At 40.8% G+C, this 15,071-nt stretch overlaps 1 protein-coding gene across 4 annotated transcripts in view; it reads right to left on the reverse strand.

Moving 5' to 3' along the window:
• Positions 1–14,479, reverse strand: part of bltp3b (bridge-like lipid transfer protein family member 3B) — a 33,054-nt gene extending 18,575 nt beyond the window's left edge. For all 4 annotated transcript variants that reach the window (XM_006780783.3, XM_006780782.3, XM_006780781.3 and 1 more), the window contains exons 1-5: positions 14,095–14,479; positions 3,610–3,772; positions 2,026–2,064; positions 854–945; positions 58–247 (exon numbers count right to left, since the gene is read on the reverse strand). In XM_006780783.3, the coding sequence (XP_006780846.2) occupies positions 58–247; positions 854–945; positions 2,026–2,064; positions 3,610–3,772; positions 14,095–14,138 (528 nt within the window). In that variant the 5' untranslated portion in view covers positions 14,139–14,479. The remainder of the gene's footprint in view (positions 1–57; positions 248–853; positions 946–2,025; positions 2,065–3,609; positions 3,773–14,094) is intronic.
• Positions 14,480–15,071: the final 592 nt, after the last annotated feature.

Raw genomic sequence — 15,071 nt, forward strand, 5'->3', positions numbered from 1 at the left:
ATGAGAACGTTGTGTGTCAAAATACCCTTATTTTGTTTAAAACTAACAAATACCGACCTCTCCTCTCTGGGGGTCCTGAATGCGAGTGAAGCGTAGGTCACTGATGCTCCAGCTGGTGTTGACGCTGTAGACCTGCAGCTGGGAGAGCTCAAAAGAGGCGTTAAAGGCCTTGGCACTGATCCGGATGATAATGGAGTTGATTGATAAGGATATGCCCTCTACCACCTTCTCAGCAAAACCATATTCACTGTAAGATGCACAGAGAGGGGGGGCAATAGATCATTAGTAGCCTGTCAGTCATCTGCGTCTTTCAACAAACAAAAACCTCACACATTATCTAAATAACCCCCATGTTTTGTATTCATTAATTTTTGAAGATAAGCTATATTGATCACTCATAGCTGTACAACAAGCAAAGTAAATATTAGTCTTATCTCTGAACTTTGATTTGTGACCTTTATGATCAGAAATAAACTCCCATCCCATTGTTAACTCATAAAAATGACCCTTTTTTATACTAGTGGTTGAGTAATTAATATTTGCTAGAGTGGGAAGGTTCGGGTTTAAGTGCTAGTACTCTGACACTATTTTAGCTGCCCCTCAGAGTCATTTGATTTATGGCGGTGTTTGGTGACACAACAGAACTGTTTTAAAAATGTCTGTTTTTAATTAGTTTTGATACTTTTTTTGCCATTACTGGTCAGCACTATATATATGTTGCATTAATTCACATTCAAAAGGCAAAAATAAAACAAACAAAAACTGGACAGTTGAAAAGTTTGAAAGCACTTCATTGCTGCCTACACTGCTCAGCCAACTCATCCCAATGAGTAGAATAGAAAGAAAAGCCCACCTCTGTCCTGATGCTGTTGCAATGGGAGATGGGCCATTGGGTGGACGAGGCTCATCACAGGTACTCATCTCCATCACCACTTTATCCAAAGTCTGAAAGAACAGGCAAGTCAAAGACTAGAATGTCATAGACATAGTAGCTCATCAGACTCATTATCGATCACAGTTCAGAAGTATATTGGTTGTCTTGTCAGGTCTTATCACTGATTGGTTGTACTGCACAATCTAATGAAAGTAAAAATTTATTAAGAAAGACATATGACAAAATTGAGCATGTTTTGAGTGAAGACCATTAGGCGGTTGTTTATTTCAGTTTAGTTAAATTCGGAGCAGCATTACAGGCTGAGTGATTCTGCGATAAAGGTTTGGTAACCAGTTGGCGAAGGGACGGGTGCCTTGGTATGTCATGAGCTCAACAGTCCTCTGGCTGCATGAGCTAAAATATGCAAAATAAGCAAACAGCCTTACTTTTATATAGTCTTTGTCAACGTATTAAAATTTGCCAATCCAACAATCGTCAAGAAGCGCTGGTGTGTATTTTATCTTTTCGTACTTTGATGCTAGACCTGAATGTGTTAAATCTTGCCCCTGACAAATACCAAACACAGTATGATATGAAAAAGCTCAAATTAACACTAAAACTAATGAACCCCGAAGAGGAAATGCACATTAGAAAACACAAAAATGTTTCCTTGAGCCCAAAAAGTTCACAACGCTCAGAGCTGAAGGCGTCTAAAGGTTTTGTGTAGGCAGGTGTACTGTGTGTTCTTGTTGCTGGTTTTCACTGGCCCGTGTTCTGGGAATTGAAGCTAACTGGAGACTGGGAGTCTATCAACCTGACACCTGTGGCCTGCTCATTCAGGCGGAGGTCAGAGAAACACTGGCAGCCGGTGGAACAGACATAAACGAGCTTTTGGAAAAGTTCAGTACCAACATGAAGGCCAATAAACAGCATACTGAAGATAAAACGGGCTCAAGACGGGAAACGAAAGACTCTCGTACGTCAAAGGAAAGCTTCAGCAGTGCTTTAGGAAGCTTACTGACACATTTTGTTTGCCATTTCCTGCTCTTAACCTTCTAATAAAGTGTATCATATATCCTGGACATTCACTTATTGATTTTAACCACAACAAGATCGTGTATAAAAAAAACAAAAGTGACACATCAACTTACCAAAGAGATCGGGTGAGTCTTTAACTTGGTCCATGGTATCTGTGGGTGAAAGCAGAGCAGCGTGTCAGCTTTGCAGCATTGCATGCTACACAGAACTAATCTTTACCTCACTCATTCAGATTTTTGGTTCACTGAAATGAAAAATACAATTTCAATCAACAGGATGTAGAAATCCAGCAGAGTAGAAAGAACAAAAACGTAATCGATGAGTAGTATAGACTGACTGGCAGCTCATTCATTCATCTCCAGAGCGTCATTAATCCTCGACATGCAGCCTCCTGATTCAAGTCAAATTACACAGCAAAACAGATTAAATGCTTATGTTCGGTTTCAGGGTTTTTTTTCTGTCAGAGCGACTCCTTTTTGGGAGACGTCATAAATCAAGTAATGGGAAATGCTAATTCAATTAAATCCATTTCATTTGCCTTCCCTCTGGTTTTCACAAAGACATCAGGGGGTTCTAGCTCATCTTTTAAACCACTGAGGCAGAAACATCTACTACAGTATGTGAAGTTACAAATGAGTCTTTGCCTGTCTAGATATTGATTGTGTAACTTTACTCAACAGGACCATTCAATGAAGCAACCTATATTTACTCTAATTTGTGTATTGCGGCCTTTTAAAGGGAAGAGGTGAATGTGTGAGGCTTACTGTCTCCGTAACAGGAAGATGCAAAGAACAGATGGGGATCTAACAAGTGAGGAAGTGAGATATGATTCTGCTTTCTGTTTTATTTAAAAAGCCGGTTTAATGGCAAACACAAAAATATCCAGCGAGTTACGTTAAGGATGTAGTGAAGGTTTCAATTCACCAGCAGCTCCATTGTTCACTCAGAAATCATATTCCCCTTACACTGACCCCAACTGACGTGACTTTTAGAAGTAAAGACAAGGGAACAATGGTACATTGCATTTACAGCTGATCAGACATCAAAGTGGCAACCTTAAAGCGAATCGAAACAAGAAGAAAAGGCTTGAAAAATTATGCCATGAGCTGAGGGTTCAGCTTTTTGAGGATAAGAGGGGAAGGTAGTCGGGTGGGGGAGGGAAGGCAGAGGTGGAAAATGGACCTTGGCCTGAATAAAAGTCCAGTCATGAAGAAAATTATACAGCTGCATTCACCGTTTCCAGGGTGTGTCAGAGGCTGCTCTCAGTCATGATACTTGGCTGATCACCATGACCGCATCGGAGTGTCAGACAGCTCCAGCAGAGAGTGCTTATGTAGTGCAAAGAGTCACTAGAGGTTACCAGTGTGCCTTCAACACTTGCATGATGTGTTTTTAAGGCACACTGTTTGTATATACACATTGTGTGTTTATGGAGTATTCTAGGTATCCTTGACTTGAGTGCAAAATCTGCTTTGCGCATCTATTTAAATATGACTCCTTAAAAAAGCACCACTGGAACCAGCATCATAACCCATGTCTCATTTTACAAATGAAATCTATTTTCCTAAACCCAGTGTTTCCAGTCCTAATGTTCTCTATAAAAGCGTAAGGGTTGTTTCAATCTGACGCCAAAGCTCTTCCCTAAAAGTCATCATTTCCAGTAAATGGGTGACAAATTGAACAACCCTGAGTCTCACCCTGATGGCAGCCTTGTTGCATTCCACACGATTGATGGCCAGCCAGGTGGGCAGGTCCAGCAGGCTCTGGAGCACCTCCTCATCGAGCTCCAGGTTGGTGAGCTGGCCCTCCCCTTTCAGCGTGCTCAGGTTGATTTTGTCGGGCGACAGGTTCTTAGCAAACCTACAGGACGCAGATGAGAAGAGTCCAGATATATTTATAGAAACAGGCTGTAAACAAACCGACAGGCCAGCCAAGCAAATCCCAAGAGTAGTGCTTACGGTGTATTGGATGTCGATTACAACACACACACGCTTGTGGTTTTAAAAAACAGTTATATTAAATACAGAATAAATTATATTTAGAAACACTAAAAAAATGTTTAAAAGCCCATAATTTAAGGTTATGACTGCTGCAACAGGAATGGAAAGACATACGTCATAAAACCAAAGCTAGTGTTTGGAAAAGGTGTTTTCTATTTAATTGAAGCTGTATTTGTATTTGTATTGCTTATACACTGCTCAATCTACTGGTGATAAGCTCATAAACAGATGCTGAAAAAGAACAGGGGTCAGTCTAGTACAGTAATATGTGTAACTAACACTGGACAAAGTGTACCCAGGCCTCACAGTCTCATAAAATAAGGTGCACATTTATAAGTATTTGCCAGTGTCCCATGCTATATGCTGTATGCTGAATCAGTGAGTCCCTGTTTGCTTTTACACAAAGTAAAGACACTTAATCACACAAACTTGATGTCCATGCCCTAAGTGTTTTCTGCCTCCATTCACAGTTTGAGTATTGGTTAATAGTTAGCAGAGTAGCCGCACACTAGGTGGATCATTGACGCAGAAATCGCCGTAGACCAATTCAGTACAATCTCCTCTAAACACTACTGTGATTTTATTGATTTCACATTCTTTCTTTTGCCGTCAAGAGCTTCACGGCCTTCCCTGTACATTCCCAATTTTGGTCCGCATCACATTTGAAGAATGCAGTAAAACCATGATAAAGCCCCACAAAAGAATTAGATCCTAGCCTGATATTCATTTGAAATGGTAAAAAACAATAAATAAATGAAACCTGACCATAGAAGTGTCCGCCACATTGGGGTGTCATTGTTAATACTATGTGGAACACCTTTAATAATAGCAAACTGACACCAGAAAGAGATTTTCTTTCTGAGTTACACCAGAAAAGAGGGGGCCGGTTCAGATAGAGGGGGAGGAGGTGGAGGTGGTCAACAAGTACAAGTACCTCGGGCTGTGGGTGGACAATAAACTGGACTGGTCATGCAACACAGAGCACCTGTACAAAAAAGCCCAAAGCCAACTGTACTTCCTCAGGAGGCTGAGGTCTTTTAACATCTGCAGGAAGCTCCTGAGGATGTTTTACCAGTCGGTGGTTGCTGGAGTACTTTTCTATGCTGTGGTGTGCTGGGGGAGCAGCACTGCAAAGAAGGACTCATCCAGGCTGGAAAAACTAATCAGGAAGGCTGGCTCTGTGGTCGGCATGAAGCTGGACACTCTGGTGACAGTGGCAGAGAAAAGGACACTAAAGAAACTGCTGGACATTATGGACGATGCTGGGCATCCTCTGCACACAGCCATAAACAACCAGAGGATTCTGTTCAGTGACAGGTTGCTTCTCCCAAAGACAAGAACCAACAGACTTAAAAACTCCTTTGTCCCACACGCCATCAAACTGTTTAACTCCTCTCTGGAGGGGAGAGGGAGGGGAAACAGGAGGACAAAGGAGGGGGGAACAACTAAGCTGTAGTGCCTCTCCACTTCACTGTGCAATACCTTTTGTGCAATACTTTTTGTTAATAATCAGCAGTGCAATAGACTTCATACTTGAAATGTGCAATTCACTTGTATTTTTTATTTTTATTTTTATTTGTATTTTTACTCCTATTTATTCTATTTATCCCTTTGTATATTTTATCTATATATGTCTTTGTATTTATATATGTGTGTATATATATATATATATATATATATATATATATATATATATATATATATATATATATATATATATATATATATATATATATATATATATATATATATATATATATATATATATATATATATAATATTCTTAACTCTGTAACTTCTGTCGGTGCTGTGCTTTTTGGAAAAACAAATTTCCCAGAGGAACCTACCCGAGGGATTAATAAAGTTTTTATCTATCTAAAATAACTAAATTAAATTAAAAAAAACATTTAACTGAGTGTAAACCAACTGAGCATAGATTCTACCAGAATGCCATGATCCACTGAATAGTACCATATTATCCTAACATTTGTATATCAACACTGTTAAGTCAAGATACATGCAGGCATGCAGTTTTATTGTGGCATGATCTAAATCTTGTGATTGATTTTTGTATTTATTGTCTATTTCACAAACAAATATTAATACATTTTGCTTTGAATTACTGTAACTCAGACTCCTATTAATAGTTATTTTATATAAATAATATTACTGGTTGGGATAAGGTTAAAAAAATAATCATTTATTATTGAAACTCTTTAGCACTAGAATAATACATCTATTGCTTTTTCAACCCACCATAGTGCTTACTTAGTTGTACTTTTCTAGTGAGGTCAGCAGAGGTGACCATCCTGAAATAACATTAGGCGTGGACGCCAAAGCTACCATTAAATTAGGTCAACACTAAACCCAACCAACACTGGACACACTTATCTTGATATACCCACCTCCTAATTTAGAGCAAGCTAATAAAAAAATAACACAATCCATACGTCTATGCTCAAGACATAGATATGTGACACCATATGTGACTCTATGAAGAAGCACAGCAAAACCTGAGGAAAGGTTGATTATAGCAGGAAGGGGTGGACTAACTTGTGAGTTGTAGATTCATATGTGACTATAACTTAACCTCTGGGCAACCGCTTTCAATCATGAGGCCACTGCACAGGTCGCCTAGTGAGAGGCGATCTCGTCTCCAAACGACCACGGTCCAACTTGCACCATCTCAATTATAAATATAGATTTGCACGATGCTGGACTCAATCTGAGCAAGTCAGATTGGCGAACAAATGGCCATTTCAAATCTATGAGGTTCTTGCTTTGAATGCAAGTTAACGTGAAATTTTCTGTGTAAGTAGATACCAACAGATTTGCCATTTTCACCATTTTATTACAGTTTATCTTCGTTTTATTGCAAATAGATTGCGTGTAATTGCCAACTTAACCTCATTCAATTTCAAACTGTTAAAAGACTGATGGCAGAGTTGCTCCATGTTATTGCCGCTTTTTCGCCGTCTTCACACACCAAAGTGCATTCAAAGACGGCAACTGGCTGCGTTTGTTCACAGACCATGTTGCCGTCTTTGTAGCCGCGATTTTCAATCATGTCTCGCTCGATTGCACACAGCTGTAATCATTTCGGTCATGTGCAGTCTTCAACTACTGTTTTCCATTGTGTGAGTTCGGCATCAGCAGGTAACTGATTGGTGAATTTGAATCAATTTTTCAAAACAATAGTAAAAGCTGAAAAATATAACAAGAGACCAAAATCAGGTTAGCCTAGTAAGAAGTATAAGAGTCAATTAAAAACCTGTAGAGAAAGTCACGGAGAGCTCATGAGAGTCATGAAGAGCTCAAAAACTTGCACTCTCGGCATTCCCGAAATGGTGCTGTATGATTACGCAGCCATTAAGAAACTGGATAGTCATAAGAAGACAAAAGGTTTTTGTTTTTGTTCAGATGGTCCGTCTGGACCTAGACTATCAGGACACTCTGTCACTGCTTTGTGATTCAGCAGCTCATGTCTGTAATGATTCAATCAGTCACAATCCAGTTCCTTTACACCCAACACCTTCTCCTGGCAGCACTGGATTCTTCTCGTATTCGCCATCCGTGTAAATTATTCAGCTGCGGAAGCATAAACTGAGCCTCGGCACAGCAGAATGAGTCCAAAAAATAAATAAATTAAAACTCTTACAAGCAAAACACAAACAATTCAATGCACACATGGGCATACACATAGAAACAGTTTGTGTCTGAGAGATGGAGAGTCTTAGCCTTGTGACCAGTGAAATATTCATTTCTGCTGCTGATCAAGTATCAGCCAGCTAGCTTCCCCTCCCTCTTTTGCACCTTATCTGGTATATCATCCTCAGTCAGGGCTTCCTCTTGCCTTCCTTCAACTCCATAAATAAATCACTACTGTGAGCAAATAAAATGCTGTTAATCAGCTGTCTAATATCAAGGCTACTAAACCTAAATTAAGCAGGTAGATCCCAGTCAACAGCAAGAGGTAGAGGGTATTATGTTCACACACACTGTCATCTTTCTCTTTCATCTCTCCACACTAGACCTCAGCCATTATTCCAGTCAGCAGGTTCCAGCTCACCGGACCAGATCCAGGCCCATAAAGAGATTAGAGCAGGCTAATGGCTGCAGGTGGGGGTGTCTGCCTCTCCAAAGGACAAAATTAACCACTCAGCACAGAGCTAATTCCTGCAAAACTTAACCAGATTCACATGACCCATTTGAAATGATTAGTAGCCGTCATGCCAAAAGATACACAAAGAAGGACGCCACTTTTAAATACCTTAAAGCGTTTAAAATTAATTTTTTTTTTATATTAAAATGTGATCAAATGAAAGTGGCTGCACTACAGAGACTGTTGTACCATCTACCCCTCGGCTCCATTTGTAGTTTCTGCTCTGTAGTCGTGTTTGGAGAGAGCTGCTGTCTCCTTCTCTCCTGCCGTTCAGAATCTTACCCAAAGCTAATCTAACCTTCTGCTTCAAGGTTCACGTTTATGCAACATGCATCACCAATTTTTCATCCTTCTTTTTCCATCTGCATGACTTGGCTGTTCAGTAAACACCTGCTGCTAATAACCATTTGTGAGTCATTTTCCTCAAACTCAGCTAAGGACGTCTCCAACAGTACGCTGATCCTGCAACTTCCCACACAACCACAAACCAAGAGCAGAGATTTGGCCCGCCACACTGTATGCTTGTGTCTGCGGATCTGGTCGATGGATACAGGTTTTTCCTACTCTCCGACGATGCATTTGAGGCGCACCCTGATGACATCAGTGCCAAAAAGAGAGGAGTCTGAGACAAAACAGCCAGAATGACTCAGAGGACTACCAACTCTATTTTTGTTTTTGTTTTTTTTAGCAACAAAGACTGCGGCGACATAAAGTGAGAAACAAAGAGACAAACAGAAAGAGGATGAAACAGGAAACACAGGCGGCATCTTCAGGGCATTCCTGTGCAACCTAGAATTGCAGTTTACAGGAAGACAAAGGGGAGTTCCTACATTTTTACTAGGCTCAACAAGAAAAATGGTGAACGTGAGCTTTAAATAGCCCTCTAAATCCTTCACTGGCCCATTCAGTGTAAACAGGAGAGCGGGTTGAGCCTCCTGAACTGATAACGCTTTCATTAGGGTCAGTATTCCTCAACAGATCACCAGGTGCTGGATGTAATTAGAGGCCAATTAGGACAATAAGATGCTTCTGGTGAATGTGACTTGCTGGGATAATTTGACAAGTCACACATTAAATCACACTAAAGTGTTTCTCAAAGCCATCGGCTGGCACTATTAAAAGAAGGGCAGTAATCGGACTTAATAAAAAAGTTTCCCTAATGTTTCATAAATGCCAGGTCATCGAGTATGAAAATAGATTTTTAAAGCCATGCCTAAGATATGCTTCCAGGTCAGAGGAGTGCAGTGTGGGTTTGTGCAGCACACATAGGATCTTCTTCTTAATTACCAGTCGCTGTGGTCTCCAATCTTTACCCAATATTCACATTATATAGAGCCTTCCTGAGGATATTGCCGCTTACTGCCTGGCTTTAATAATTCAAGCTTGATTAAAGCTTGGACTCATTAACGGTATCTGAAGGCTGCAAGCCACGGTCTGTCGCATCTCATCGTCTTCTTTGATCTGTTCTGGGTCACAAAATTCTGATAGCAAAGGTTAAGAAAAATGATTAAGCATTAGGCATCAGTCACTTATCCTTAGCTAGCTGGATGACAACCTATATGATATGAACCTGCAATTTACAGTATCATCATTTTTAAAAAACAAATGGCCCAAATTTACTATTTGATTTACTAGAATATAAATAATTAATGATGTGATAATCAAAATCTTTCGTTACAGTCCTGCATTTGGTTATATTTGTTGTTTTGGGGTGGCCTGACTACGTATTAGGGATTGGATGAGGATGATGGATCTGATGGGAGCGTCAAAAGGAGGCCAATGCGGTTTAAGCATCTAATCACAATGATTCCTTGGTGCATTCCTTTGTAGGTTTTCCAGCAGGGAGGGAGGAGACTCAAAGCTTACTGGAAAGACTGGCTTTCCAAGTGTCTCGGGATTCCCCAACAGGAACTGGAAAACATCGCTGGGGTGATGTTTGCGTGAAATACCCTGCTCAATCAGCTACACTGCAACCACAGAGGGCTAATGATATTATTATCTAAAGGGGAAAATCTTTACCAATTCTGTGTTCAAAGGCAGCTAGACTGCGAGGTTTTAGGGATCACAGCACGCGTCTCATTTTTGCAGTGTGCAAACATGAAATAGACAGTAAAGCTGCACTGCTTTGAGTTTGACGTCAGTGTTTTGCAATGATCAACTGTCAAAAAGACATGCAAGTACTCAGAGAAGGAAGCGTTCAGCATGTTTCTCGATTCCCAATTGAAACCGCAACTTGACCTCAGTGAAAGTAAATGGATGGGTGGATTTTGGCTTAGTGAAAGTAAACGACTTGGCAAGAAAAAAAGGCTAAAACAAAAAAAGCATTTTCATTTGTTTTCACTCCTAATATATAAATCTTCAGCGATTTTGGACTCATTTGCAATATTTGATTAATATTTACACTTATCAAAAACGTTATAATTCAACTTATCATTAACATCAACTAATCGCATGGTAGCAACTCACTGCACTGTGGCATGCAAAAGATCATGATGGCCTCCTGAAATTCAAACAGGAGCTTCAGAATGGGGAATAAAGGTGATGTCAGTGACTTTGAACGTGGTGTGTTTGTTTGCGTCAGACAGGCTGGTCTTGGTGCAAATCAAACTGCAAAGTCAACCTGAGTATTGTTCCCTTTATGACAACGTCACAAAGCACAGCTCATCTCAAACTGGTTTCATGAAAATGACAATGAGTTTCACTGTACACAAATGAGCTCCACAGTCCCCAGATCTCAAACCAAAACAGCACCTTTGGATGTACAGTCAAAAAAAAAATCAGCAGCAGCTGTGTGATGCGTTAATGACAACATGGACCAAAATCTCTGAGGAATGTTTCCAGCACCTTGTTGACTCTATGCCACAAAGAATTAAGGCAGTTCTGATGGCAACACCTTGGGCCTCTCCCCTTACTAGCAAGTGTGCCTAATAAAGTGGGTGATGAGAGTATATATTGCCAGTAAGGCTTCAAGCATGCTACCAGTTGGACTTTTATTGCACGCCTGGAATTTTTGCCTGCTCTTCCTTTTTGAATTTGACATCAGGAGGTAGACCCTTTAATCCCACATACACAAACTCCTACTAAACGCCTCCACGCAAACACAACACAATGAAGGCAACCTGAAAAAGTTGGGCGAGTATGTGTTGGCACAGCACGTCTTAGTGGAATATTTATGGCCCCGTGGAGGCAGCGAAAAGGTTAGCGTGAAGGAGAAAACAATCCACCAGCCCAGTCACGGGCAGCAGAGGATGCCAAGGCCTGGAGGGACCCTGGCCAAATGTCGCTCTATTGCACTCGCTGCACAAACACAACCTACACACTAAGCACTTCACAGCTACACACTGATGAGACACCCAAAGCGAGGCACTTAGTCATGACTCAGGCCATAATAGCCTTCCCACCAGCAGAGGGAATAGTGGAGTGCATCACTATGGTGCATTATTACACAGCTACAGCAGAGGATGGGAAGATACTCGTGGTGATAAACACAGGAGAAGAAATGAATCCATTTCTCCCACTGCAATGGGCACTAAAACTCCAATGATGAGAAAGCACAGACTCAACCTCAAAACACTATATCGGATTCATATCGGTATCGGCAGATATCCAAATTTATGATATCGGTATCGGACATAAAAAAGTGGTATCGTGCCATCTCTACTTACAGTTAGTGGTAGTGCTATATGACGGCCCTATGAAATTCATAAGCATCCATTTAACTCAGTCATAATGACGTTATGAAAGGAAGAGGTCAAAACACAGCAAAAAAATATATAAAAAGTTGTTTAACGTGTCAAATCGTATGCTTCTTTGAGGAGGACTGAAGTCAAGACATGGAAACACAAAGAAATCACTTTTTGCTATTCTTGGATATTCATTTGTATACTGAGGACAATAAACTAATAATGACAAAAGTCAGAATCAGATTAAGAGACTAAAGGTAGAAAAGTGAAGAAAGTGAGGACATTTTAAAAGGGTCACAAAAGGGTTAAAAGAATCACATGTGCTAAGAAATGAAGAAGCAACAAAAGGAGGAAGACAAGAAATAAGGAAATGAATGCTCATTCATTAACTGGAACACCTGTAATTAAGCTCCTTTCCCAGCTCCGTAATATTCCTTTAAATGAGAGTGTGACCTTTCACCTCATTGCGACAGCCTCTTTCAGGAGAAACATAGCGTCGCTACATCTGTTTTTGTTTGTGTAACTGGATCTCGCCGCGTCAGGCTCTGAGCCAGTGTCGTGTCGATATCCAAAGCGGTCCGTAACGCAGACAAGCAAACACCTTGTTGTTAACTCACCCCCGGGGCTACCTGAGTTCGACCTTCTGCGAAACACTTTATCGACTAAACACTTTCACATTAGGGCGAAACATTGAAGCCAGCAGCTCAGCCAGTGCTCTCTCAGCATTCACAAACTCATTCTTGGGCATGAAAAGTAAAACACAAAGCTTCTTCTAACAGATCACATCGTGAAAACGGGGCTCTTTCAACTAGTTTAATATGTCATGCATGCCTCAGTGCACTTGTCCTGCCCAGAGGGGGAACGGTCATTGCAGACGTCTTGATCAGTGAACTGTGAAGATGTGATGCTGGCTCACTGTGACAGTCCTAGTCACAGACAGTATTTGAGAGAGGAATGTCCTCTGCAACAGTTAAGCTGTTGACACCCACAACATAAACTGCAGCTTTAAGCACACAGATAATAATGGTGATAAAGCAGAGAGAGTCTATGCAGAATCACAGCCTGCTGTGGCCAAACTCGTGCAGTAGAGCATTTAGGGCCACCCTGCTCTGGTATTCTGACACCAGCACCTCAATCATGACATCACCAAATTGAAAGATGCAGGACTGGTCGACTGTCTTCTTCCGCTCAGAAACAGACCAATCAGGCCAGGACAAAAAAAAAAGGATGGCAAGCCAAAAGACAGATGACATCACGCCTCCTCCAGTCATTTCCTGTCAAAGTAGATGCTATTTTTTTGCTGACAGCATGCACAGTCATATGTACATGCGCTTATCTCAACACAACACCACGTATGAGGATGCTGAAGGACGTGCCACTAATAAGTGGTGTGCAGGAGATCATTTTAATATTTAACTGCAGCACTGTGCAAGAACATCAAGGGCACAGCAATAACAAATGCTGATATAATCCACAGGGTGACAAATTCATCACAGTTTCGACAAAGGTTTTTATCAGTGAGGACAATCACCTCACTGCTTTTTTCTTTCTTTCCAAGAACCAGTCCACCTGCATGCTTGTAGGCTTTTCATGACTTACTCATCAGTGATCTGGATTAGAAATATGACAGCTGAACGCTACTACATCATTACTATTCCATGACGTTTGGTGAGGCATTAAAGGGCAACATAGATATAATATGGTGGGGTGTTTAACAGTGACGCAAAATGCTGTTAAATATATTGAGTTAGGGGGCAGGACAATATATTTCACTTTCTAAATGACCTTATCTTGAATAATAGGACGTTGAGGCTCCATGTACACTAAGTATGATGCCTGATAGGGGAACACAAAAGCGAAAAGTGCCAGATAAAAGGGGTTTAAACCCATGTAAACAAACCTGTACCCTGCATCTGTCTTCCCATTACTATATTGACTGTATGCCCACTAGCTACCTGCTAGGCAGTTGCTGAAGGTTAAGCTACCTTGAGGTGAACGCTGAGATTGTTGATTTTAACAATCTGCCTCAACTACACAACTGGTTCAACCCGACTTAGCAAGTGTCTGGAGGATTAGCAGCTCGCGTGGTGCTAGCACACTTAGCTGGGTAGCCACGTCTCAGGTCCTGTGAGGGTTACCAACTCAAAAACGCACAGTGACAGTCAACGGAGGGACGTGTTAAATTACAGTACATCCTTCATCTATGTGCGGCAAGCATAAACTCATTAAAGTGAGGTTTTTGTGGTTGCTAGCTAACGTCTGTGACAGCTTGGTCCATTCGTCGTCGCTTTATTTCCACTCCCTGTCTGCTAGCGTTAACCAAGGCTCATCACTGACCTGGAGAGATGCTTCAGGATCTGCTTCTTGATGAGTCCCGCCATGGTTGCGCAAATCCGATATCCGAGCCTCCGCCGCCGGGTGTCACAGCTAGCTGGCTAGCCTAACCGCTAGCTTTTCCCACTCGAGGTTTAAACTCACAGCTCACAGCCTGATCCCTTCGCCCGCGTTCATGTTAGCGGTGTTCCCGCTTTATTCTCTGGGAGACGAGGGGCGAGATGGGCGGAGAGGCGGCATTTCGGACGTCCGAGTGACAGACAAGCTCGGAGACAAAGCATATCGCGTTAGGCCATTTCACGAAAATATACCGACAGAGGTCTGAAACGGTCCGGATCACTGCAATACCTCACACCGTACACCTGGACTGAGCGGCGTCTGCTGTCACGGCGTCTGGGCGGGGACTAATGCGGGGTTCATAGTCTGCTAGGAAATTCCCATTACGCACAGCCGGGTAAGTGCCAGTGCTACAAGTGGTAACGTTTTACAGTATATAAAAATGTCTTCTTTATGATTTTATCATTTCATCTAAAATGGGGCTTGTTAAACTATATTAAAAGTATATGCCGATCAAGCCAACATTTCAGTCTCGAATAATAAACATTTTGGACGTACTTTCATTGTCATATCTACATTTTCTAAAAATGTAACTTACTTTATTCTGAAAATCAATTTTACGATGGTTTTTTATAAAACAAACAAGTATTATCTTTTTATTTCGTTTTTATTCTGTTTTATTCTGTTTTACTCTTTCAGGATTTTTAAAGGCATGATCTATTTTTAAGGATGATGTCATTTCAATTCATGTCTTTAAAATTAAAAATTAATTTTAATGAAAGTGATTTACCCATTTATTTATTCAATTTTCTTTTTTTTCAATTAACGTCGAAGATATAAATGAAGACATTTATCAAATTACTTTAAAAAAGTTTAAAAACTTTTTAAATGAAATGAAGATTTTCGTGATAAATTAATCTTTT

The sequence above is a fragment of the Neolamprologus brichardi genome, chromosome 17, assembly GCF_056152115.1.
Source record: "Neolamprologus brichardi isolate AB-2024 chromosome 17, ASM5615211v1, whole genome shotgun sequence".
Lineage (NCBI taxonomy): Eukaryota > Metazoa > Chordata > Actinopteri > Cichliformes > Cichlidae > Neolamprologus > Neolamprologus brichardi.